The 27488-nt window shown below is 41.1% G+C and overlaps 1 protein-coding gene across 1 annotated transcript in view; it reads left to right on the top strand.

The window, feature by feature from the left end:
- LOC145340572 (lactosylceramide 4-alpha-galactosyltransferase-like) overlaps positions 1-27488 on the top strand; it is a 70502-nt gene that overhangs the window by 26552 nt on the left and 16462 nt on the right. Inside the window, exon 2 of the mRNA XM_080185044.1 lies at positions 22772-23235. Within this exon, the coding sequence (XP_080041170.1) occupies positions 22772-23235 (464 nt within the window). The remainder of the gene's footprint in view (positions 1-22771; positions 23236-27488) is intronic.

Here is a 27488-nt window from a genome sequence, read left to right as displayed (position 1 = left end):
CATCTTACAGTCAACACTTACTCTTAGAAACACCAGTTGAAAAACCTTTCCTCATAAGATAACCCACCCATTCCCATTATTAGTTTGGTAAATACTCTGTGAATTGCTTCCAATTTGATAAACATTCACTGGATTTTGTTTTAATCCATGGATTTCAAAAGCAGAAAAAGAGGTAATGGATAAACTCTGAGCAGTCAGTTGGTAGTAGGTTTACCAATTGGTCAAAGATCCTATTTACTGAAGGGAACAGAATGATCTAGGATTGCTGCAGTGGAGGTTGTGAAATGTGTGCAGAGCAGAAATACAATGAGCTAAATTTTGACTAGTTTCTGCCCCAAGTGCTGAAACATGGAAACACGTGGTGCAGTGGGATCACCAAAACATATGTAATCATTCTGGCATCTTGAGTATAAAAAGACAAATTGGACATCCTAATCAGTGGACCTGTGTAAATTTGAACCTATATGGTGTATTTACTGTATCCAGTGGGTGACTGTGTGCAACCGATACTCTTGTTTCTAAGTCTCCCCCCGCTGATTTGAAACAAGAACTCAATTTGTGCTGCAGGAAGAGAATGTTAAGTGTGAGGAAAAAAATTGATCATACTTGTTTCCATATATGAAGAAAAGAGCATAGGAAGTAGTGTAATTGCTCCGTCAGCTCCTGTATCACACTCACCTACTTGTAGACTTCTATCAGGTCTCCCCTCAACCTCTGTCTCTCCAGTGAGAACAAACCAAGTTTCTCCAACCTCTCCTCATAGCTAATGCCCTCCATACCAGACAACATCCTGGTAAATCTTTTCTATACCCTTTCCAAAGCCTCCACATCCTTCTGATAGTGTCGCGACCAGAATTAAATACTATATTCCAAGTGCGGCCTCACTGTTCTATAAAGCGTCAATGTGACTTGCCAATTTTTAAAATCAATACCCCTGCCGATGAAGGCAAGCGTGCCGTATGCCTTCTCGACTACCTTCTTCACCTGCATTGCCACTTTCACTGACCTGTGTACCTGTATACCCAGGTCCCTTTGCCTACCAGTACTCCTAAGGGTTCTGCCATTTACTGTATATTTCCTATCTGTATTAGACCTTCCAAAATGCGTTACCTCATGTTTATCCGGAGGGAGAGAATTCCCTTTATCCTTATTCTGTCTCCTAATTAATTACCAACCCATGATGTAAGGTTACCTTCAGTATCATGTAGTATTCCTTTTATTGATCTCTTATAGGGAACTTCATCTGTTCTGGAAGTCCAGAGAGAGACACCATTATAGACACCTCCCTATTCTCCTGGTATGTGACCTCAAAATGTCCAATTGACTTAGTCCAGCATGATCTATCCTTTCCAAATCTGTGCTGATTCTTGATCAGTTTCCACTCATTCAGGAGCTCAGCTGTTCTGTTCCTGACGAGTGGCAGTAAGCGATTGTCATCATTTGTAAGCCAGGTAATGGCAGAGTAGGGAATATGCTGGGCCATGAATTACAAATTGTGGTTGAGTACAATTCTACTGTTGCTGATGGCCCACAGCGCCTCATGGATGTCTAATTTTGAGTTGTTCAATCTGTTCAAAATCTATGCAATTTAGCGTAGTGGTGGTGCCACACAACCTCAATGTGAAGATGAGACTTCGTCTCCAGAAGGACTGTGCAATGGTCAATCCTACCAAACCTGACATGGGCAGTGTTATGATGGTCACCAGGGATTGTCAGTAGATCTCCTCATGGGCCTCATATAGTACAAGTTCCCGTATCAGGTGGGTAGAGGCTCGCCCAGTAGGGAAGGAACAGTGGGGGTATAAAACCAGCTGGCTCCACTGAGGTTGGCTGTCAGAAAACTCGGGGCTGACCTGCACTCTGTAGCTACTGAATGGCATTTTGAACATACGTGAATAAAAGGTGATTGGTGACGGGGAAGACTAGTCTTGGTAAAATTATTACAGGCAGGTGCATCTGCATTGGTAGACTAATGAGAATGAGGTCAGATAGGGTTTTCCCTCTTGGAATCTTCCTTCACCAGCTTCTGCAGATGCAGTCTAACAGCTATGGACTGGTGATGATAGGATGCAGTCATATTCATGAATCGTACCTTGTAGACAACATCAGATTGTTTGTCTAATCTGGGAGACAGCTCTCCCAATTTTGGCACAAGTCTTCAGATGTGAAGAACGAGGACTTTGCAAGCTTGACAGGGCTGAGTTTGTCTTTGTCGTTTTTGGTGCCTAGGTGAGTTCTGAGTGATCTGTCAGACTTCATTCCTTTTTGTAGACTGGTGGTTTGACACAACTGAGTGGCTTGCTCAGCCATTTGAGGGCATTTAAGAGTCAACCACAGTACAGTAGGCCTGGAGTCACATGTACCCAAGGGCAGTAGAATTCCTTCCCAAAGGGACATTAGTGAGTCAGATTACAACAATCAGCAATGTTTTCATGGTTGCTGTTACCGAGACTAATTTTTTAATTCCAGATTTATTAACTGAATTAAAATTCCACCAGCTGTAGGATTTGAACTGTGTCCCCAAGCAATAGTCTGAGCCCCTAGATTACTAGTCTGCTGACATTACCACTATGCCACTGGCTCCTCTCTATAATAATTTATTATAAAATATGTTAAATGATCAGAGTTTGCCAACTTAGACACCGAGAGAATGGTGACCTGAATCTTCTGAGCAGTGCCAATACTGTGTTCATTGCTACTGCCTGTGAAGATTTTCCTGATTCAATACTTCTGTTTATTTCTTCCAGGATCTTCTGACCTTGACTGTCAAAGAGAGTATTAAATTGAAAGGGAAAGCATACAAGAAGGCAAAAGTCAGTGATAACCCCGAAGACAGGGATAAACTCAGAATCCAACAAAGGAGGCCTAAAAAGACAATAAAGAGACAGAAAATAAACTACATGCAAAAGCTAACAAGAAATGTAACTGACAAGAGCTTCTTTAAATATGTTTAAAAAAAAGAGGTAAAAGTGAACAAAGGTCCCTTAGAAAATGAATCTGAGAAGATTGTTATGGGGAACAAGGAAATGACACAAAGTTAAACATATTTTGCATCACTCTTTACAATGGAAGATACTTCGAACGTCCCATTAATACTAAAGAATACAAGGAAGGATTTAAGTACCTTCACTAGGGAAGAAGTATTAGACAAACTAATAGGGCTAAAAGTAGATAGGTCCTCTGACCCTGATGGCTTGCATCCTAGGATCCTAAAAGAAGTAGTTACAGAGATAATGGATGCATTTGTTGTAATTTTCTAAAAATCTTTGAAACCTGAAGAAGTACCGGAGGATTGAAGAAATGCCAATATGACACCCTTATTCAGAAAGGATTTTAGATTTAAACTTCCACAGTCACAGCTCAAAATCTATCTCCTTCTAGCATACACATGCTATGTGTATGCTAGAAGGCGAATAGGATCAAGGAAAATCCTAAAGCTTTCTACAGGTATGTCAAGAATAAAAGATTGGTTAGGGCAAGATTAGGGCCAGTCAGACAGCAGTGGGAAGTTGTGCGTGGAGCCTGAAGAAATAGGAGAGGCACTGAATGAATATTTTTCGACAGTATTCACACAGGAAAAGGTCAGTGTAGTCGAGGAGAATACTGCAATACCAGGTAGTAGACTAGACAGGATTGAGGTACATGAGGAGGTGTTGGCAATTCTTGAGAGTATGAAAATAGATAAGTCCCCTGGGCCGGATGGGATTTACCCTAGGATTCTCTGGGAGGCTAGGGAGGAGATTGCAGAGCCTTTGTCTTTGATCTTCATGTCGTCATTGGCTTCAGGTATAGTGCCAGAAGACTGGAGGATAGCAAACGTTGCCCCCTTGTTCAAGAAGGGGAGTAGAGACCATCCTGGGAATTATAGACCAGTGAGTCTTACTTCTGTTGTGGGCAAAGTTTTGGAAAGAATTATAAGGGGTAGGATTTATAATCATCTAGAGGAAAATAAATTGATTAGGGATAGTCAACACGGTTTTGTGAAGGGAAGGTCATGCCTCACAAACCTTATCGAGTTTTTTGAAAAGGTGACCAAAGAGGTGGATAAGGTTAAGGCAGTTGATGTGGTGTATATGGATTTTAGCAAAGTGTTTGATAAGGTTCCCCATGGTAGGCTACTGCAGAAAATACAGATGCATGGGATTGAGGGTGATTTAGCAGTTTGGATCAGGAATTGGATAGCTGATAGAAGACAGAGGGTGGTGGTTGATGGAAAATATTCAACCTGGAGTGCAGTTACAAGTGGTATACCTCAAGGATCTATTTTGGGGCCACTGCTGTTTGTCATTTTTATAAATGACCTAGATGAGGGTGTAGAAGGATGGATTAGTAAATTTGCTGATGACACCAAAGTCGGAGGAGTTGTAGACAATGAGGATGGATGTTACAGTTTGCAGAGGGACGTAGATAAGCCGCAGAGCTGGGCCGAGAGGTGGCAGAAGGAGTTTAATAAGGAAAAGTGTGAGGTGATTCATTTTGGTAAGAATAACAGGAGTACAGAATATAGGGCTAACGGAAGGACTCTTAGTAGTGTCAACGAGCAGAGAGATCTCGGGGTACATGTACATAGCTCCCTGAAAGTTGGCACCCAGGTTGATAAGGTTGTTAAGAAGGTGTATGGTGTGTTAGCTTTTATTGGTAGAGGGATTGAATTTTGGAGCCGTGAGGTCATGTTACAATTGTACAAAACTCTGGTGCAGCCGCACTTGGAGTATTGCGTACAGTTCTGGTCGCCACATTATAAGAAAGATGTGGAGGCATTGGAAAGGGTGCAGAGGAGGTTTACCAGGATGTTGCCTGGTATGGTGGGAAGGTCTTATGAGGAAAGGCTGAGGGACTTGAGGTTATTTTCATTGGAGAGAAGGAGGTTACGAGGTGACCTGTTTGAGGCATACGAGATGATCAAAGGATTGGATAGGGTGGACAGTGAGAGCCTTTTACCTCGGATGGTGATGGCTAACACAAGGGGACATAGCTTTAAATTAAGAGGTGGTAATTATAGGACGGATGTCAGAGGTAGGTTCTTTACTCAGAGGGTAATAAGGGCGTGGAATGCCCTGCCTTGCAGCAGTTGTGGACTCGCCAACTTTCAGGGCGTTCAAATGGTCAGTGGATAGGCATATGGATGACGTTGGAATAGTTTAGGTTTGAGGGTCATTAGATTGGTTCCACTGGTCGGCGCAACATCGAGGGCCAAAGGGGCTGTAATGTTCTATGTTCTTTTATGACCCAATTAACACAATGTAACCAAAGTACAAATTAGAAGTAATTCAAATGATTTTCTACCAGCTCAACAAATAATTCCTCCATCGTTCTGTCTACTTTACCAATTTTATTTATAAATAACATGATTTGCGCAAGTGGTTTATTTGCTTCTCTTTTAAGCATTTTAACTCCTGTAACCCCAAATAACTAGGAAAAATCCTGTCATCTGTTGTAAAGTTATTGACACTCCACAGAGCCCTTAACTTTTCAGAAATCATTAACTCCCAACTTATTAGCGTTTACATACATTGAACTGAACAAACTTTACATTTGAACACAAGGGTTATGACAGGTAACATGTACTCAGTGTAGGAAAGTCACAAAACAAACAGGTATTGCTTTGTAAAATTATCTCACATTCAAAGGTTACATCATAAACTGAGAATATGTTTCAATGCATCCCTCTTTGAAACACAAAACCCATACAGACTCCCTTTCCGTTATCCTTTATTTGTCAAAATTAAACATTTACCTCTTTAGAATATAGGCAACTTCCCATTTATAAGTTGGTTATTTTTTGCACTCAATTTATTCTAACAATTAAATGTCAGAAACTGTAACACTTAAGAGTAATCAATCACTTTAATTTGAAAGTTAATAGTGAAAAATTTGAATGAGCCAAAGTCTTCAAGTCTCTGTTTATCACTAGATTGTGAGGCAGTCTTGAAGCTTCTAGACCTGTTATTCATGAGCCATCTATTTGAAACAAAACACAAAAAATACTTTCAGCTTGGAGCCAAATTAATTAATTTGGTCTCAAAATCTGTCAAATTGAAAACAAAAACAGAAATAAAATTTACAACCGCCAATGTATATAATTTTTTAATTGCCAAATTAGGAACAGAAGATGGTGAAATCTCTGCCACTTTAAAAAAAACACAAGAAATAAAACATGTTCCAATGTGATAATCTCACGATTTCTTCAAGACAAAGGAAAGAGCACATGGTTCCCTTCAAGGTTTAAATCCTTTAACAAAATTTGAACCCGGGATTATTCAAAATTCAAATTGGTTGTTTCAAACTTTCCAAAAATTGTGTTCAAAGTAACGTCATATATATTACATGTAGGTATTTATTTTGTATTTTTTTTATAAAATAAGGTGCAAGGTTTATTGCTGAAGCACAACTTAAGCATGAGCTGCGCAAGTCCAGAGCCACCAGCGCAACAACTGAAGTGTCTACACAAGTCTGTCCAATATGTGCCCGAATTGGCCTGATCGGTCGTCTTTAGACACACCGCAACCAGCCTCAAAGTGACTAATGGTGTCGAGGTCCTCATCGATGACGATAGATATACTTTTATATATATTTTTAATATATATTTTATTTATATCTTTTATTTATAAAACCTATGTGTATATTTTATTTATGTCTTGTTAATCGTCTTATTAGTACAACCAATATTTATTTAAACCCACACAATCAATAATCATCCACCCAACCAACAATCAGTTATCTTACAGGAAAATACTAAAGTTCAAGTCCAATATGAGACCTTGACTTGACTCTGCGTGACTTGCAAGTTCCCAAGCTGATATTGGCCTTATTGTGCGCTGGTCTTGGTAGTCTTCTGCGTAGTCTGGTCCTTTGGTCTAGTCTGGTATTCTGGCTCTTGTCTTCCTTCTTTCTCGGGTGTGGTGGCTGTCTTCGTGCTGGTTGTCGCTGGTGATGTTCAACGTTGTTGTAGCTCATTCGTGGGGTCAGAGAGAGAGATTCCTGGTTGCGTAGCACCCTTTATACCCCAATGGATTTCGTTTCCCTTTTGGCCATTACCAATCAGTCGATCAGGACTTGATCACCCTGATCATTAAGAGTCCAGTCAGGTGCTGCCACACTGATCTCTGGGTGTGTACCCAATGGCCATGCCTTTAAGTACTAGAGGTACATAGAGTTCACACCTTCCCGCCAAACAGGGGGCCACGGCACCCTCATGTCTGGTAAATAACCCAGTGTGACCAGAAAGTCTTTTTCATTCGCTCAACAAGGTTGCAGCCTGTTTGTTTCGGTCTTTTAGGTTGTAGCCTGTCATTACAGTTTTGCCCAATTGTCCCAGAGTGCTTTGCAGATCACCATTTTAGATGGCTTGTTTGACCACAGTAAGCACCTCAAGTCTCCTCAATGCAAGTTGGTACAAGTTGAGTTGATGTACTTGTCATCAATTTTTTGTCAAATTGTCATGATCCATGTAGGGATCTATGACAAAGGTAGACTAGGAAAGAGATCCCACTGAGGAAGTATGAGTCGCTAGGGGCTAAACTAAAAAGCAGAACCTCAGAGGTAGTAATCTCTCAATTTTCTATTTGAGCCACAAGCAATTTGGCATAGGTTAAATTGGATTAAACAATTAAATTATGAGAGAATGGGTACCAGTCCTGGGGAAATTGGGAACTGTATCCTTGGGATGGTCTTCAACTAAATAGTGCTGGGACCAATATCCTGACGAGCCATGTAACTAATATGGTAGAGAGGGCTTTAAACTAAATAAAGGGGTGAGGGATCAAATTTGGGAGGGAAAGTGTGTATAAACTTAAGGGTGCACCAGCAGATTAGGATAAAGGTTACAAGAATAGTAGAAAAACAGAATTAAAGGCTCTGTATCAGAACGCATATAACATTTGCAACACAATGAATGAATCAAAGGTGGGGGTAGTAATGAGTACGTGACCTGAAAGCTATTACAGAAGTTGCAGGATGTCAAAGACTGGGACCTGAATATTCAAGGATACTTGACATTTAGGAAGGTAGTGGGGTAGTAGAGGAGAGTTGACCTTAGTCCAGGGGATCAAGATGTAGAATCGGTTTGGGTAGAGATGAGAAATAGTACAGCTAGGAATTTACTGTGTGACTGTTTTAGTGGCCCCTTAATAGTAACCACACTGTGTTTACAGGGAAAAACTAATGATCGAATTGTGAGAAAGGTCTGGTGATAATCTTGGTGATTTTAATTTATGTATAGAGTAGACAAATTAGATGAGCAAAGGAAACCTTGATGATGAGTTCATAGATTTTTCAGGACAATTTCTTAAGAGTAGCATGTTTTAGCACCAAATGGAGAACAGGTTGTACTAGATCCACTTATCTGTAATGGGACAGGATTAATTAATGAATTGTAGTGAAATTGCTCCTTAACAGCAGTGATCATAATATGATTGAGCATTCAGTTTGAGGGAGAGAGGAGTGAATCTAAAACTAGACATTTAAACTTAAAATAGGCAATTATGATGCTAAGACAGAGCTGGCTTCAGTGAACTGGGAAGTTAGCTTAAGGGATGGCTCAGTAGAGATGCAATAGCAGACATTATGCATGTGTTGCACTTAGATTTCCAGAGAGCATTTGATAAGGTACCACATCAAAAGTTACTACACAAAATAAGAGCTCATTGTATAGGTACATAACGTGGATAATATAACATAGATAATAGATTGGTTAACTAACAGGGAATATTCAGTAGGAATAAATGGGTCATCTTTTGTTTGGCTAGATGTGATGAGTAGAATGCCATTGGGATCAGTGCTGGGCCTCAACAATTTACAATTTATACCAATGACTTGGTTTAAAGTTTATGGTTGTTAAAGTTGCTGATGACTCAAAATAGGTAGGACAGTAAGCTGTGAAGAGGACATAGAATTCTGAAAAAGGAGAGAGGTAGGTAAAAGAATGTACAGAAAAATCGGTAGGTGGCGTATAATGTGGAAAAATGTGGAATTATTCACTTTGGCAGGAAGAATGAAAAAGCAGTATATTATTTAAATTGAGAGAGATTGCAGAACTCTTGAGGTACAGAGGGATCTGGGGGTCCTGGTACATGAATCCCAAAATGTTAGTATGCAGGTATCGCAAGTGTTTAAGACAAATTGAATGTTGTTGTTTATTACAAGAGGAATAGAAAATAAAAATAAGGAAGCTTTGTTCCAGTTGTACAGGATGTTTGTGAGACCACATATGGAGTACTGTGTACAGTTCTGGTCTCCTTAAGAATGAATATAATTGCATTTGAAGCAGTTCAGAGAAAGTTCACTTGTCTGATATTTGGCATGGATATGAAAAGGTTGAACAGGTTGTGCCTGTACCCATAACAGTTTTAGAAGAATGAGAGTTGATCTTATTAAAATATAAGATCTTGAGGATACTTGACAGTGGATACTGAAAGTTTGTTTCCTCTTGTGGGAGAGACTAGAACTAAGGCAGACAATTTAAAAATAAGAAGTTAACCTTGCCTATTTAAGATGGAGATGAGAAGAACTTTTGTTTTTTGAATGTTCTGAGTCTTTGAAAGTTCCTTCTTTAGAGAGCAGTGGAGGCAATGTCATTAAATATTCTCAAGATAGAGCTAGATAGATTCTTGACTAACAAGGGAGTCAAAGGCTGATGCGGGTAGGTGGAGTTGAAGCCATGATTAGATCAGCCATTGAACAATGGAGCAGGGTCAAACAGCTAATGGCCTACTCTTGTTCTGAATTTATAAGTTTTCATTTAACCCTCGTAATCCTGTTATGATTCCGGTGACTGTTTGTACTCTGTTCACAGCCTGTATATCCATACTGAAGTGCAGAAGTGAGTTCAGTGCAGAAATGAATTCAGTGCTGCGCGTGGGAACAAACCAGAGCTCTGTACAACTAAGGCTTAACTTGGTCACTTTTATGTTCCAATAACATAGGCCGATACTCCATTTGCCATTTGAAGTATTTATTTTATCTGTCCAGGAACTTTTAATAATTTATCGACATAATTATCCAAATCTCTTTGCTCCTGCACAGCTTTTAGTTTCCCATCAGTGAACAAATATTCTGATTGGTTGGCTCTGAAGTGAATCTTTCCCACAACAGACCCCATCTGCCATAATTATACCCACCCTTCCTCACATATGTAAAAAAGTTACTGTTCCTTCTCAACTTAGTGTCATTTGGGAATTTGAATATGTATATCTCTATTCCATCATGCAGTTTATTAATATATGTGGTTGTTGGATTCACAGTAGAGACTGATAATCTTTTAAAAGAAAGGAACACCAATGGAAGGAAAGCCAATTGATATAATCTCACTTATAAAAGCTTGCACTAATAAACCAACTGAATTCAACATAATTCAAACAATAACAGGTGAATATTTCAAACAATACAGTAAATTTCACTTCAAATAATGCAACAAAGCTACCCCTCACCTTATTACAAGCACTCGTATTACTCCTGCAACAAATTCAATCTTACAGTCTTTTTGCAGTCTTTCCCATGGTATACGTAATCTCTCAATTCCCACTTGATGGTTTTAGCTTTTGAGCGACACCCAATCAGCATACCTCTGGGGATTCTCTTTAGCTCGATTCACACCAGTCTTGATAGAACATAATCTCCAGAGAATACCATCTTCAAGGCCTATTAATGATCTGGTTGGCGATGGCAAAATTGAAACAGCATCAATGGAGATCTTGCCGCAATCCCTTCTTTTAACATTTTTTAGCTCACGATCCTTGCAACAGCACAAGACAAAGAGTAACGTAGCCTCCGCTTTATTCTTAAAGTCTTCTCCCTGTTGAACCTATGAGGCAGCGAGCTATCTTAGATCTGGTGCTGTGTAACGATGATGTGGATATGCCGGCGTTGAACTGGGGTAAACACAGTAAAAAGTCTGACAACACCAGGTTTTAGTCCAACTGATTTATTTGATAGTAAACTCACTAGCTTTTGAGGGGATTCCCTCAGGGGATTCACCTAAAGAAGAGGGAATCCCCTCGAAAGCTAGTGAGTTTACTATCAAATAAATCGGTTGGACTAAAACCTGGTGTTGTCAGACTTTTTGCTGTGTAATGAGGCAGGTAGAATTAGGGATCTTGTTGTGAGGGATCCTCTTGGTGACGAGTGATCGTAGTGTGGTTGAATTTCTGATGTAGATGGAGGATGAGAAAGTAGGGCCCCAAACCTGTGTCCTCTGAACAGAGAGGAGTATGGTAAGATGAGGGAGGAATTGGCGAATGTGGATTGGGAGCGCTGATTGGTTGGTAGGACGGCTAAGTAGCAGTGGAGGATTTTTAAGGAGATCTTTTTCGATACTCAGCAGAAATATATCCCGATGATAAAGAAGGACTGTAAGAGAAGAGATGACCAGCCGTGGATATCGAAGGAAATAAGAGTATTAAATTAAAAACTGATGCGTTCAGAGTGGCTAAAAATAGTGAGTAATTAGAAGATTGGGAAAGATTTAAAAAACAACAAAGAATGACTAAGAAAGCGATAAAGAAAGGAAAGATAGATTATGAAGCTAAACTAACTCTAAATATAAAAAATGATAGTAAAAGTTTTTACAAATATATAAAGAAGAGACTGGCTAAGGTGAATGTTGGACCCTTGGAGGACGAGAAGGGGGATTTAGTGATGGGTAACGAGGAAATGGCTGAGGCTTTAAAGAAGTTTTTTGTGTCGGTCTTCATGGACGAGGACACAAGTAGCTTGCCGAATATTAAAGATAGAAGGATGGTAGGAGATGAGGTCCTTAATGCAATTACTGTCACTAGAGAGGTAGTGCTTGATAGACTACTGGGACTGAAGGTAGACAAGTCCCTGGGACCGGATGGAATGCATCCCAGGGTTCTGAAAGAAATGGCAGAGGTGCCTTATTCGCTGGACTCTGGGGAAGTGCCGGAAGATTGGAAAATGGCTAATGTTATGCCACTGTTTAAAAAAAGGTAGCAGACAAAAAGCAGGGAATTATAGGCCAGTTAGCTTAATGTCTGTAGTTGGAAAAATGCTAGAAGCCATCATCAAAGAAGAAATAGCAAGACATCTAGAAGAGAACGGTTTGATCAAGCAGACGCAGCACGGATTCATGAAGAGGAAGTCATGTTTAACAAATTTATTGGATTTCTATGAAGATGTGACTAGTGTGGTAGACAGAGGGGAAACAGTGAATGTGGTGTTTTTAGATTTCCAGAAGGCGTTCGATAAGGTGCCTCACAAAAGGCGGCTGCAGAAGGTTGGGGTACACGGAGTTGGGGGTAAGGTGTTAGCGTGGATTGAAGATTGGTTGTCTAACAGGAAGCAGAGTTAGAATCAATGGGTGCTATTCTGGTTGGCAGTTGGTGAGTAGTGGAGTGCCGCAGGGATCGGTGCTGGGGCCTCAACTGTTTACCATTTACACAGATGATCTGGAGGAGGGGGCTGAGTGTAGGGTAACAAAATTTGCTGATGACATGAAGATGAGTGGAAAAGCAAATTGCGTGGAAGGCGCGGAAAGTCTACAGAGAGATCTGGATAAGCTGAGGTGAGTGGGTGAGGACCTGGCAGATTGAGTATAACGTTAGCAAATGTGAGGTTATCCACTTTGGTAGAAATAATAGTAGGAGGGATTATTATTTAAAGGGTGAAAAGCTGCAGCATGCTACAGTGCAGAGGGACCTGGGGGTCCTTGTGCATGAATCGCAAAAACCCAGTCTGCAGGTGCAGCAGGTGATCAAGAAGGCGAATGGTATGTTGGCCTTTATCGCGAGGGGGATAGAATATAAAAGCAGGGAGGTCTTCCTGCAACTGTACAAGGCACTGGTGAGGCCGCAGCTGGAGTACTGTGTGCAGTTTTGGTCCCCGTATTTGCAGAAGGATATTTTGGCCTTGGAGGGAGTGCAGAGAAGGTTCACCAGGCTGATACCGGAGATGAGGGGCTTAGCTTATGAAGAGAGATTGAATAGACTGGGCCTGTACTCTTTGGAGTTTAGAAGGCTGAGGGGGGATCTTATAGAGATCTTTCATAAGATAATGAAAGGGATGGATAGGGTAGAGGTAGAGAGATTCTTCCCGCTTAGAAAGGATAGCAGGACTAGAGGGCACAGCCTCAAAATAAAGAGTGGGGGGGTGCAGTTTAGAATGGAGTTGAGAAGGAACTTCTTCAGGGTGGTGAGCCTCTGGAATTCTCTGCCCATTGAAGTGGTGGAGGCTAGCTCACTGAATATATTTAAGTCATGGTTAGATAGATTTCTGATAGACAAGGAAATTGAGGGTTATGGGGAGAAAGCGGGAAAGTGGAAATGATTCACTTCAGATCAGCCATGATCTTATTGAATGGCGGGGCAGGCTCGAAGGGCTAGATGGCCTACTCCTGCTCCTATTTCTATGTTCTAAACCACAATGTGTTCTGATACGTTTTTAACTGTAGGTTGAGTCTACCTATAATTTGATCTCCCAGTTATCAGTCTATTCACCCTTTGCTTTTTAACTCTCGTTCCCTTGGCAACTTAAGGTCACATAGACATTTCCTGTATCTGGGGAAAGGACTCAGTGCTTGGCCACAATTATTTATGATGTGTATTAATGACTCGGGAGGAGGGAAATGAATGTAGTGTTGCCAAGTTTGCGAACGGTAGTCAAATAGGTGGGAAGGCAAATAATGAATGAGGATGATATCAGGGTCTACAGAGGGATAGACAAGTTTATTAAGAGGGCAAAAAACTTGGCAGATGGAATATGATGTAGGAAAATATGAAGTTATGCACTTTATTAGGAAGAATAAAGGAGCTGAATATTTAAATGAAGAAAGACTGCAGTATGCTGCAGCACAAAGGGATTTGGGGGTCCTCGGGCATAAATCACAAAAAGCCAGCACAAAAGTTCAGGTAATTGGGAAGACAAATGTAACGTTGGTCTTTATTTAAACGGGAATAGAATATGAAATAGGGAAATCTTGCTAAAACTATACAAGACGCTAGTTAGGTCACACCTGGCACACTGAACAGTTTTAGTTCTCTTATTTAAGGAAAGATATATTGACATTGGAGGAAGTTCAGATAAGGTTCACTAGCATTAGGTTGATCCCAGGTGTGGAGGGATGTTTTATGTAGGTTGGCCCTGAACTCATTGGAGCTTAGAAGAATGAGATGCAATCTTATTGAGACATATAGGATTCCCAGATGACTTGACAGGGTAGATGCTGAGAGTTTGTTTCCCCTTGTGGGAGAGTCTAGGACTGGAAGGCATAATCTCAGAATGAGGGATCACCCATTTAAGATGGAGATGAGGTTTTTTTTTTCTTGAGGCTAATGAATCTGTGCACTTCTTTACCGCAGAAGACTGTAAAGGCTGAATCATTAAGTATGTTCAAAGCTGAGATACACAGAATACTAATCAGTAAGGGAATCAAAGGTTATGAGGAAAAGGTGGGAAAGTGGAACTGAGGATTTTCACATCAGATCAGCCATGATCTCATTGGCACAACAAACTCAACAGGCCAAATGGTCTACTGCTGCTCCTATGTCTTACATTCTTATTTTCCTTTAGCCAAATTTCCTCAGCATTGAATCATGGTAGCAACAGTGGTTAGCACTGCTATTTCACAGCTCCAGGGTCCTGGGTTTGATTCCCGGCTCGGGTCACTGTCTGTGTGGAGTTTGCACGTTCTCCTCATGTCTGCGTGGGTTTCCTCTGGGCACTCCGGTTTCCTCCCACAGTCCAAAGATGTGCGGGTTAGGTTGATTGGCCATGCTAAGAAATTGCTCCTTAGTCTAGGGATGCGTAGGTTAGAGAGATTAGTGGGTATAATATGTAGAGATATGGGGGTAGGGTCTGGGTGGGATTGTGTTTGGTGCAGACTCGATCGGCCAAAGGGCCACTTTCTGCACTGTAGCTTTCTATGATAAGAAAGCTCCCTCATCCTTGGGAGCAATTTAGTGAACCTTCACTGTTCTGCCTCCAATTCACATATATCCTAGTCAAAAAGAAAAGAAAGGCATACAGAAGATTGAGCGCTAGGCGATGTTAAGGATCTAGAGGAGAATACTGGTTGTAGGAAGGAACTTAAAAATGAAATTAGGAGAGCCAGAAGGGGTCATGAGAAGGTGTTGGCAGGTAAGATTAAGGAGAACCCTAAGGCGTTATACAAATATGTGAAGAGTAAAAGGATGAGATGTGAAGGAATGGGACCTATCAAATGTGAAGGTGGGAAAGTTTGTACGGAACTGGTAGAAATGGCAGAGGTGCTTAAGGAATACTTTACCTTGGTATTCACGGTGGAAAAGGATCTTGGTTGTACTGCAGGTTTGCGGCGGACTGAAAAGATTGAGTATGTGGATGTTAAGAAAGAGGATGTGTGGGAAATTTTGAATAGCATCAAGATAGATAAGTCGCTGGAACCAGATGGGATGTACCCCAGGTTACTGTGGGAGGCGAGATTGCAGAGCCTCTGGCGATGATTTTTGCGTCGTCGATGGAGACAGGAGAGGTTCCGGAGGATTGCGGATGTGGTTTCTATATACAAAAAAGGAAATAGAGGTAGCCTAGGAAATTACTGAGCAGTGAGTCTAACCTCAGTGGTTGGTAAGTTGATAGAGAGGATCCTGAGGGGCAGGATTTATGAACATTTAGAGAAGTTTAGTATGATCAAAAGTAGTCAGCACGGCTTTGTCAAGGGCAGGTTGTGCCTTACAAGCCTAGTTGAGTTCTTTGAAAATGTGACTAAACACATTGACAAAGGAAGAGTGGTAGACGTGGTTTATATGGACTTCAGCAAGGTGTTCGATCAGGTCCCCCTTGCAAGACTCCTTGAGAAAGTGAGAGGGCATGAGATCCAAGGGGCTGTTGCCTTGTGGATCCAGAACTGGCCGCAGAAGGCAGAGAGTGGTTGCGGATGGTCTTTTTCTGCATGGAGGTCGGTCACCAGTGGAGTGCCCCAGGGATCTGTTCTGGAACCCTTGCTGTTTGTAATTTCCATAAATGACCTGGATGAGGAAGTGGAGGGATGGGGTGGTAAGTTTGCCGATGACACGAAGGTTGGTGGTGTTGTGGATAGTCTGGAGGGATGTCAGAAGTTGCAGCGAGACACAGGATGCAAGACTGGGCGGAGAAGTGGCAGATGGACTTCAACCCGGCTAAATATGTAGTGGTCCATTTTGGCAGTTCAAATGGGAAGAAGGAGTATAATATCAAGGGTAAGACTCTTAGCAGTGTAGAGGATCAGAAGGACCTTGGGGTCTGGGTCCATAGGATTTTTAAATCGACCTTGCAGGTGGAGGATGTGGTTAAGGCGTCTGGTGTACTAGCCCTCATCAAATGAGGGATTGAGTTTAGGAGTCAGGAGATAATGCTGCAGATTTATAAGACCCTGGTCAGACCCCACTTGGAGTACAGTGTGCAGTTCTGGTCGCCTCATTACAAAAAAGATGTGGAAGCTATTGAGAGGGTGCAGAGGAGATTTACAAGGATGTTGCCTGGATTGGGTGGCATGCCTTAAGTGGATAGGTTGAGGGAGCTCGGTCTTTTCTCCCTGGAGAGACAAAGGATGAGAGGTGACCTAATAGAGGTTTATAAGATGAGAGGTATAGATTGTGTGGATTCTTGGAGGCTATTTCCCAGGGCTGAAATGGTCGCTACGAGAGGACACAGGTTTAAGGTGCTGGGGAGTAGGTACAGAGGAGATGTCAGGGGTAAGTTTTTCACTCAGAGGGTGGTGGGTGAGTGCAATCAGCTGCTGTCGGTGGTGGTGGAGGCAAATTCGTTAGGGTCTCTTAAGAAACTTCTGGATGAGTACATGGGATTTAATAGGATTGAGGGTTATAGGTAAGCCTAGTAGGTAGAGATATGATCAGCGCAACTTGTGGGCCGAAGAGCCTGTTTGTGCTATAGTTTTCCTATGTTCTATCCTTGTTTTAGAATGCAGGCCAAAACGGCATGCTGTACTGTAGTGTGATTACATGGTAAATAAGTCAGGAAGGAAAACTATGACAGCTGAAGACATTTTAACCAGAGTGCAGCAGAGGAAAAATGATCAATTGCTTAGACTAAAAAGATCAGAGGATTTAGGTGGAGATTCAAGCTCCGAGAAAGAAGGGGTGCAACTCAGGGAGCTTGTTATTAGAACTTTAGAGAAATGAAGTATGCGTGTTAAAGCAGAGACTGAACAGGTCCCAGAAATTTTTTATGTTCAAGTTTTAAGCTAGTGATCAGGCAGATATGGGGTGAACACTGGGGTTTAGGATCCAGAATTCCTGATATGTACTAAAGAGGACCATTTCAGGGAGACCAGTGTATAGTTGAGATTTTAGCTTTGTAGATGCTCTTGAGATGAATACTGCACAATAGGCCCAAGGGATGACATTTTCACAACAAATGACAGGTGATTAACAGTAAGAAGTCTCATAACACCAAGTTAAAGTCCAACAAGTTTATTTGGTAGCACGAGCATTTGGAGCACCTTCTGAGCTTTCATAGCTTGTGCTTTAGCTGGTGTTGAGAGACTTCTTACTGTGTCCACCCCAGTCCAATGCTGGCATCTCCACATCAGGTGATTAACAACTTGACATAGTTAACCACCAACCTGTTGGCAACAGGTTTGCTTTCTAAAGCAAATAAAATGTGTCTTTCCAAGTAATTGTATGTCAATACAGATTAAAGTTAGGAATTCTGCAGCGAGTAATTCACCACTTAACTCCCTAAAACCTGTCCACCATCTTCAAGACAGCTCCAACAACACTCAAGTAGCTGGGCACTAGGCAAAATAGCCCACCTGATTGCTACCCCTTCCACAAACATTCATTCCCTTCACCACTGATGCACAGTGGCGGCAATGTGTACCATCTGCAAGATTCATTGCACAAACTCACCAAGGATCCTTAGACTATTGGCACAATCTTCCAGCTCTTCAAATCTTCCAGGTTTCCCAGCAACGTGGGTTGGAATCAATAAGAAATCCTATCGACAATGTTGGGAGCAGAAAATCCCACCATAACCCTTTGGCAGGCCACCTCCTGCCTTTGTCATGCCACCCTATGATGTGAGAAAAACGTCACGGGGCGGCCAGTGAATCCCATTAAACATCTTCCAAATCCCCAACCACTATGCTCTGATTGTAGAAGGACAAGGTGGTCAAGAGGACACATGGCATGGCCTTCATCAGTCAGGGCGTTGCGTACAAGAATTGGAAAATCATTTTGCAACAGTATAAGACTTTGGTTGGGCTGCATTTGTGTACAATTTTGGTCACCACACTACCATAAGGATGTTGATGCATTGGAAAGGGCGTAGAAGAGATTTACCAAGATGTTGCCAGGTTTGGAAGATATGGACTACGAAGAAAGGTTGAACAAACTTGGATTGTTTTCATTGGAGCATCGGGGAGGATGAGGAGGGGACCTAATAAAAGCTTACAAGATTATGACAGGCTTGGATAGAGTGGATAGTCAGTCTTTTTCCCAGGGTCAAAGGGTCAATCACTCAGGGGCATAGTATGAAGGTGAGATGGGGAAAATTTAAGAGGTGTAAGGGGCAAGTTTTTCACAGTGTGGTGGATGCCTGGAATGCGTTGCTGGAGGAGGTGGTGAAAGCAGATTCAATAACAATATTCAAGAGGCATCTGGATAGATACATAAATAGTCAGGGAATACAGGAATGTGGACCGTGTAGAGGCAAGAAAATATTAGGGAGGCATCTGTTGGCAGAAACTTGTGGGCCAAAGGGCCTGATGCTGTGCTGTACTGTTCTTTCTTATTTGTTCCTTGCTTGGTTCATTAGTCTCTGAAAGGTTGTTGGAATTTCTTTTAGGCGATATGGCATCACTTGGTACTGGAAAAGACAACCTGGCATGATAAATTTTGATATTTCTCTAGAGGGTGTGCCTACCAATAGCCCTTTAACAAAACAATATTGGTGAGAAACAACACTGTCAACTCTGACAACAGTGTTCCAAGTGAGAAATTGGGTTAGAATCTGCTTGGGTGTCTGCATTGACTTTTTTGCAGTCTGTATGGGATGTGGTCAAATTACCTGGTTTGTGCACTAACATGACTGGGGAACTCCAGCTGCTTTGGCTCGATTCGGTAAGATGTTTTTGCAACATGTATTGGATCTTTGCTTTCACCTGAGCCCATTTATCTGGACCTAAGTAGGAAGGACGCTGTTTTACCTGAGAGCCCTCTATCACATCCACGTTATGTGTGGCTATGATTATTATGTGGGGATGATATTGGAATAGTGTAAATTAGATGGGCTTTAGATTTCACAGGTCGGTGCAACATCGAAGGCCGAAGGGCCTGTACTGCGCTGTAATGTTCTATGTTCAGCCTTCTCTGTGGCTACAATCTCCTTTAATGCGGTGAGGAACGTTATTAGGTTTTGTTGTGCAATGAAATATGAAAGCATGGTGTCTAATCTCCCTAATAGTTCAGTGTTAGCTCACTAGATAGTAGGAGGTTCAATTTGATAATTGTCCAGTCTCCTCCTGCTTCATCCTCACTACCTCTTTTATTTTCCCCTGCCCTGTACTTTCTTTTATCATCCTCCCCATTATTTCAACATATTGATGTGATAGAGCTGATTCCCCCCCCCCCGCCCCCCCGTGATCTGTGGTGTCAATCAAATAATTAATTAGCAATCCTTTTGTCTACCCTCTATGGTCCACTGAATCATGCTGTTAGGAGCTCATCCTGCAAAAGTGGCCATGTTAACACCTCCTCCCTGGTTGTAAGGCTCATATGTTGACATGCTTACCTGCCCATTTCTTCATGGTTATTTACAGTGTTCTTGAGCCATCTTGCAGGTACTTCTGAGCTGCTACTCAACCCAGATACATAATTTACCACAGAATGTTCGTCCCTCTGTTTTAAAAATTTTTCTTTTCGGTTTTGGAATATCCATCACTTGATATCCATAAAGGGACTAAAACCGGTTGACTCATTAGGTGCATTAAAGCATTTATAACACTCTTCTTTAGTGGCCTTTTCTTGTTTCTAAAAGACTTGGCTCTGCAACCTACTGTTCTTTGCAACATTATAAGCCTGTTCTTCTTGGGGTGGCACAGTGGTTAGCACTGCTGCCTCAGAGCGCCAAGGACCTGGGTTCAATTCCTGGCTTGGGTCACTGTCTCTGTGGAGTTTGTACATTCTCCCCATGCGTGTATGGATTTCCTCCACATCCTAAAGATGTGTGGGTTGGTGGATTGGCTGAGCTAAATTGCCAGTTAGTGTTCAGGGATGAGCAAGGGTAAATGCATGGGATTATGGGGATAGAGTCTGGGTGGGATTGTTGTCAGTGCAGACTCGATGGGCCAAATGGCCTCCTTCTGCACTGTAGGGAATCTATGATTTAATACTATCCTCAACTTTCTGAGGGAGTCACAGATGGGTCTTTCTTGCGGAGTTTTCGTTTTCCATTGGCATGTATTTTTGTTGAACATTTTCAATTGTTTATCTTTAATTGATTCTCACTGTTCATTTACCACCATACCTTTTAGTTTATTCACTAATCAACCCTAACATTCTCTCTCGTAGCTATGTAATTAGCTTTGTTTAAGTTTAAAATTTACATCTGTGACTGGAGTATGTCCCTTCCAAACTTAAAATGGAGTTCAGAGGTATTATGATTACTATTTCCCAGTAGATCTTTTACTGTAAGATTATGAATTAACAATTGCACTATGCTAGATCTAATGAAACACGGGCTTGGATTTTACATTTGGGGCATGCCAGAAGTCGGCCTGGTCAGAGGAGATGTGAAACCCACCTGAGATTGTGTTGTTGAATTGTGCTCTAACACTGAGCACTATTGGGGAAAGTGTGAAGATGCTAAGAAAAGGGAGTATGTAGGCTGGTGCTCCCAATGTGCTCCCTTAGGGGAACACTCTGCAGAGCTGTCTTGGAGCTGCTAACCTGTTTAAAAAAAAATCAGTGGAAAGGCTATGCCGCAAGTGTCTATCTAGGCAGCACAATCACACACAGACCTCAATTCTAGACACACATGTTAATTTTATTTGAGACCTGACTTTCGTCCTGTCCTGAGGGTGCAGCTTAAATGTAAAGACCACGTTGACAATTGGCCCGCCCACCAACCATTAAGGCAGACAGGAAATGTAAAAATCCCAGTCAGTTATTGTTTAATTAATTCACATTGGTTCCTTAATTGATGGGGGTGTGCTTCTGACTTGAGACTGCTAATGAAAATATCGCAGAAGGATGTGATGACATCCGGACGTGTGCCTGATGTCGTCTTGCGCAAATATACATGCTTCCAGGTTGTATGAGCAAAATAAAGTTCTGACCACCTGTTCCTAGTTGATTCGAAAACGTACTGCTCCAGGAAATTCACAAAATCCTTCCATCAAGACCACTCCTACTAATAGGATTGTCTCCATCTCTATGAAGTCCCCCACGTTTATTACATTGCCTTTGTTATGTGGGCAAAAACAGTTTGCACCTCTCGCTGATTTTCTCAGCTGATAAATGAGACCCTGATGCTTCAGTCAGATTCTACCAACTGTGTGGCCTGCAATAGTTATTTCACAACCTTTAACCATCTTGCCACTAGTTCTCTGCAATTTTGATTAAATCTAAATCATTTGTAATTGTGCCAGTAGTTCATGTATTTTACTGCAGACACAAATACTGCATGCATTCAGAGAAAGAATTGTTAATTTCATATTTTTTCTTCTGTTCCCTGCGATGACATTATTTTCCAATGCATGATTTGTTAAACTTCCTGTCCCCCACTTTACCCACTTTGCTGCGTGGTTCTGTTGCTCCTGCATTTCTCTTTGACTTGCTGTATCTCCGTTTACATGGATCTTACCAAGACCTGGTCCCAGCCCAGTTTACTTGGAACTCATCCCAAGAGAATATCTCCCTCTTCCTTCTGCATTGGCAAGTGCCCCATGAATTGCACCCTCTTCTCCCACACAATTCTTTTGAGGCTCACAAATGTTTCTCTAAACTGCTAGGTCCAGTGCTAATTGGTGAATGGCTGAAGTAACAATCCAGAAAGCATGACTTTTGATATCATTGCTGCCATTTCCATGTCAAAATAAAAATCTGCATTGTGTTTGGTCTTAATAGCACAAAGCAAGGTGAGTGTCCTGGGTGCAAACATAGTTCAAGGTTCAGTTTCTGAAGTCATTTATCATTTATAGAATGGAAATAATTCATATTTACCCATGGAGGTACCCTTCAAAGAAATTGCTAGTCTGCCACTTCCAATTTTTGGGTGCACTCCATGTAAACTTAAAGTTGCAATTGTTGTCCAGCATTTGCATTCACTTGTTTCTGTCAGAAGTGATGTATTGATTTGACCTGGAAAATTTGTGAATGGTTTTATGAAAAGGTCACCTGAACAACTAATGAAAATGTTGGAGATACACAGCAGGGGATGCAACCTCTGTTGCGGGGTGGTGGGGCGCAGAGAAACAATGAATATTTCACATTGGTGATCTTTCATCAGAACTGAAATGTTGACTGGAATTTTACCATTCCACCTGCCACGGGAATTGAAGCAGGCAACAGATGGAATTTGGAAAGGTCTGTTGACCTAAGGTGGAATTTTACTGTTTCGGGACAAGCGAGGCAGTAAAATTCTGCCCATTAACTTTGTTTCTCTCTCCAAAGATGCCCGAGCTGCTGAATATTTCCATTGTTTTCTGTTGATATTTCTATTTCCACCGTCTGCAGCATTTTGTGTTTGAGCTTGTAACTGATTTTCCCACAGGTGTGATTGTCTAAGATTACAATTGGGCTGTTTTATCTGTCTCTTAAACTATTCTTTCTATTCACAGTAATCACTGAAGAACGATCTCCAGTTGTGAAATCCTGTGACAAAGAATGGTTATTTATCAAAGTGCTAGTATTTTGTCTATTTTTTTTTGCCATCTTCTACTTTTATGTTGACTGGTTCAGTGATCAATCATCTAACTATGCCTCAATCAAAGACTCTTCAAATCACTCCACCAGTTTGAAACAACCACACCCGGCCAAACAGCCTGGAATTATGTTTGTACAGACCTCTGAGGAACTCAATCCTTCAGCACTGTCCATGTGTGCCGTTGAATCAGCTGCTAGAGCAAATCCCAACAAGATTGTTTATTACTTCATGAAAGGATTCAATGGGAATATGTCAGCCTATCTAGACTATCAGAAAAAAAGCATACTTTTGCTTTCTTCAATCAAGAATGTTGTTGTTTTGCCCTTGAATCTTGTTGAATTGTTCAGCAACACTCGCTTGGCTGAATGGTATGAAAAGGTAAGCAACTGGACAGAGTTTGCTGCTCGAGATTGCTATTATTCATTAATATGAAAAACAAAAGAGCGCACTGACAAGCTAGGTACCTGTTTCTATGTGTAAGATGATGTATAATTGCTGAATCCAAATTCCTTGCGTGTTATGAATTTAAGTTTAGTTTCAGGTTGAAAGGAATCTATTACAGAATTGGAAAGATTGTCAGTGTCATCTTCTTTTTGAAAATGAGTCTTTATCTCAATTATGCAGATTGCACTTTGTTCATTGGTACTACAGGGACTATTTGTTCGGAAACAGCCAGTCTGGAGAATGTTCATTCATAGAAACTTAGAAAATAGAGCAGGAGTAGGCCATTTGGCCTTTCAAACTGTTCCGCCATTCAATATGGTCATTGCTGATCCTGTATCCAGACGTCATACTCCAGCACACTGTCCATACCCATGACACATTTAGAGTCTAGAAATCTATCTATTTGTTCTTAAATATGTTCAAGGATTTGGCCTCCACAGCCCCCTTTAATGGTAAATGATTTCACAGTTCCACCACCTTCTGAGTGGAGGAATGTCTCCTCACCTCAGTCCTCAATTGGCCTACATAGTACCTTGACAGTGTGGCCCCAGACTCCATCTGCTCCACTTCCACACCACGCCCCCCCGCCTTACCAGAGGAAACAACATCCTTGCATTCAGTCTGTCCTGCCCTAACAGAATTTAATACATTATAATTACATCCCCTCTCATTCTTCTAAAATTCCAAAGAATACAGGCCCAATTAATGCAATCTCTCCTCATGTGACAATCCTGCCATCCCAGGAATCAGTGTGGTGACCTTCACTCCCTCCTTGACAAGTATATCCTTTCTTAGATAGAGACCAAAACTGCATACAATACTCCAAGTGTATTTTCACTAAGATCCTATACAGCTGCAGTAAGACATCCTTCCTTCTTGCTCAAGTCCTCTTGCACTGGAAGGCCAACATACCATTTGCCTTCCTAACAGTTTGCTATACCTATATGTTTGCTTTCAGCGACAAGTATAATAGGACACCCAGATGCCTTTTGTACACCAATATTTCCCAGTCTATCATCATTTAAATAATACTGTCTTTTTTCTCCATCTGAAATTTGCACGTATCCACATTATACTGAATCTGCCATGTATTTGCCCACTCACTCAATTTGTCTAAATCACCTTGAAGTCTCTTACCATCCTCTCGTTCCCATCAAATTTTGTATTGTCAGCAAATTTGGAAATATTACATTTGGTTCCTTGAGGTATATTATAAACAGCTGGAGCCGAGCACTGATCCCTGAGGGACTCCACTAGTCACTGCCTGTCACTTTAAAAAGACCCATTTATCCCTATTCTGTTTGCTGTCTGCTAACCAGTACTCAATCCATGCCAATATATTACCGCTAATCCCATGTGCTTTAATTTTGCACATTATCTCTTATGTGGGATCTTACTAAGGGCTTTCTGAAAATCGGAATACACCACATCCACTGGTTCACCTGTATCTATTCTGCTCATTACATCCTCAAAGAACTCCAATGGGTTTGTTAAACATGATTTCCCTTTCATAAACCTATGTTGACTTTGTCTATTCATGTTAATATTTTCTAAATGTCCTGTTATTGCTTCCTTAGAATAGATTCTTGCATTTTCCCTGCTATTGATGTTAAGCTAAAAGCCTTTAATTCCCTGTTTTCTTCCTCTTTTTTAAGTAGTGGAGTTACACTTGCCATTTTCCAATCTGCCGGGAATCTGCAGAATTTTGCAAGATAACGATCAATGCATCCACTATTTCCATGGCCACCACCCTTAGTATGCTGGGATGTCAGTTATCAGGCTTTCAATCCTATTAATTTCTCCAGCACTATTTTTCTGGTAATGGCAATTTCCTTCAATTCCTCCTTCTCACTAGTCTCTTGATTCCTTAGCATTTCTTAGAGATAATTGGTGTATTCCTCTGTGAAGACAAAACTAAAGTAGTTGTTTAATTTCTGTTATTTCCTTGTTCTATGTTATAAATTCTCCTGTTTCGGACTGCACGGGACCCATATTTGTCTTCACTAGTCCTTTTTTTTTTGATACAGTGCCAGGGACTTGGGTTCGATTCCTGGCTGGGTCATGGTCTGTGTGGAGCCCACACACACTCCCCATGTCTGTGTGTATTTCCTCCGGGTGCTCCAGTTTCTTCCCACAGTCTGAAAGATGTGCTGGTTAGGTGCATTGTCTGTAATAAATCCTCCCTCAGTGTACTTGCACAGATGCCAGAATGTGGTATTAAAAATTTTTTTAAAAACTCATAGAAGCTTTTACAGTCCACATTTATGTTACTTGCAAGTTTACTCTGATACTCTATTTCCCCTCTTAATCAATATCTTGGTCCTCCTTTATTGAATACTGAATTCCTCCCAATTTTCAGGCTTGCTACTTTTTCAAGCAATTTTATATGGCTGCTGTTTTTTGCACCAGAAAGGAATGTATAACATTTATTTATTAGTGACACAAGTAGGCTTCCATTAATATTGCAATGAAGTTACTGTGAAAATTCTCTACTCGACAGCCTGTTCGAGTACACTGAGGGAGAATTTAGCGTTGCCAATGCACCTAACCAGCACGTCTTTTGGGCTGTGGGAGGAAACTGGAGCACTCAAAGGAAACACACACAGACATGGGGAGAATTTGCAAAGAACGTGCAGACTTGGCACAGGCAGTCACCCGAGGCTGGAATCGAACCCGGGTTCCTGGTGCTGCCAGGTAGCAATGCTAGCCACTGTACTGCCATGCTGCCCATAACTGTTGCAATGCACACATTCATTTGCTAAAGATTAACTATTGTCAATTCACAGTCATACCTTTTAATTATGTTCCCCAATCTATTTTAGCCAAGTCACATCTCATACCTTCGTAATTTCCTTTGTTTACATTTAGGACCTGAGTTTTAGATCTGACTTCACTTTTTTCTTCATAATGAAGAATTATATTATGATCACTGTTGTTTAAACGATGCCACACAACAATATTATTAATTAACCCCTTATCATTGAAAAATATCAAATCTAGGATAGTATGTTTCCAAGTTGGTTCCTCAACAAGAAGCCATCTTGTACATGCTGCAGGAATCCCTCTGTCCAATCTATATGTAATTAAAGTCACCCATGATTACTGTAGCACCTTTGTTAAATGCATCTCAAATTTCCTGTTTAAAGCCATTCCCTACCTTAAAGCTACTGTTTAGAGGCTTAGCGACAATTCCCACTGATGATTTCCATCCCTTGTTGCTGCTTAGTTCCACCAAGACCAATTCTACATGTAAATTTCCTGAGTCAATATCCTCTCTCACTTTGGAATGATTTTATATTTAACTAACAATACCACATTGCCTCCTTTTCCTTTTTGCCTGTCCTTCCTAAATATTGAATACTCTTGGATATTTAGTTCCCAGCATTGGTCACCCTGCAGCCATTGTCTCCATAATTGCCATCATATCGTATTGGCATATACCAATTTGTGTTATTAATATGTCTGCAATATTATGAATGCCCCCTGCATTCAGGTACAGTGTCTTTAGGTTTGTCTTTTTAACAGTTTTACGCTTGTTTTTTTTTTGCATTCTGGCCCTATTTGCTGCTAGCCCTTGTTTCCTCTGCCTTCCATTTCTGCTTTCTACAGTTCTGTCATTCATTTTTATCCTTGTTTGCTTCTCTTCTGTCTTCTCACTCAAGTCTCCATCCCCCTGCCACTCTAGCTTATTCCTTTCCCAGCAAATTACACAAATCTTTATGATTCCTCGTTCTTTTATCAAATTGAGACAACAAAAGCATAAGAAATAGCCAGAGTAGGCCATGGGGCCCCTCAAGCCTCCCCTGCTGCTGTGACGTAATTCCACTTGCCTTGTCTGTTGATTGCAATAAGATATACTTTTGAGAATGAATGATTTAATCTCTACAGTGCTGTGACCTGAAAGGTCATGAAAAAAAACTTACTCATGTTTAAATTAAAAAAGGACACACATTCATTTCTCAAAATACTGCAAATGTATGCAACAACCACCTATTCCTCATTCTCAGAGATGTACACAGGCACAGAAAAAGATGATTTCTAAAGATGTAACATGCACTGAATAATACCTCTGAGACAGTGAGTCAAAATACAGCTTTATTCCAAAGCTTTGGCGAGAAACTGGCTCCGATTAAGGCTTACCAGACTTCTCATAGAACACAAATACAAGTGGACATTTATACATTGAG

This window comes from Carcharhinus amblyrhynchos, chromosome 3, assembly GCF_965287045.1.
Source record: "Carcharhinus amblyrhynchos chromosome 3, sCarAmb.v2.hapA, whole genome shotgun sequence".
Taxonomy (NCBI): domain Eukaryota; kingdom Metazoa; phylum Chordata; class Chondrichthyes; order Carcharhiniformes; family Carcharhinidae; genus Carcharhinus; species Carcharhinus amblyrhynchos.
The sequence above is the reverse complement of the archived record's forward strand: the minus strand, read 5'-3'. Positions and strand labels throughout refer to the sequence as shown.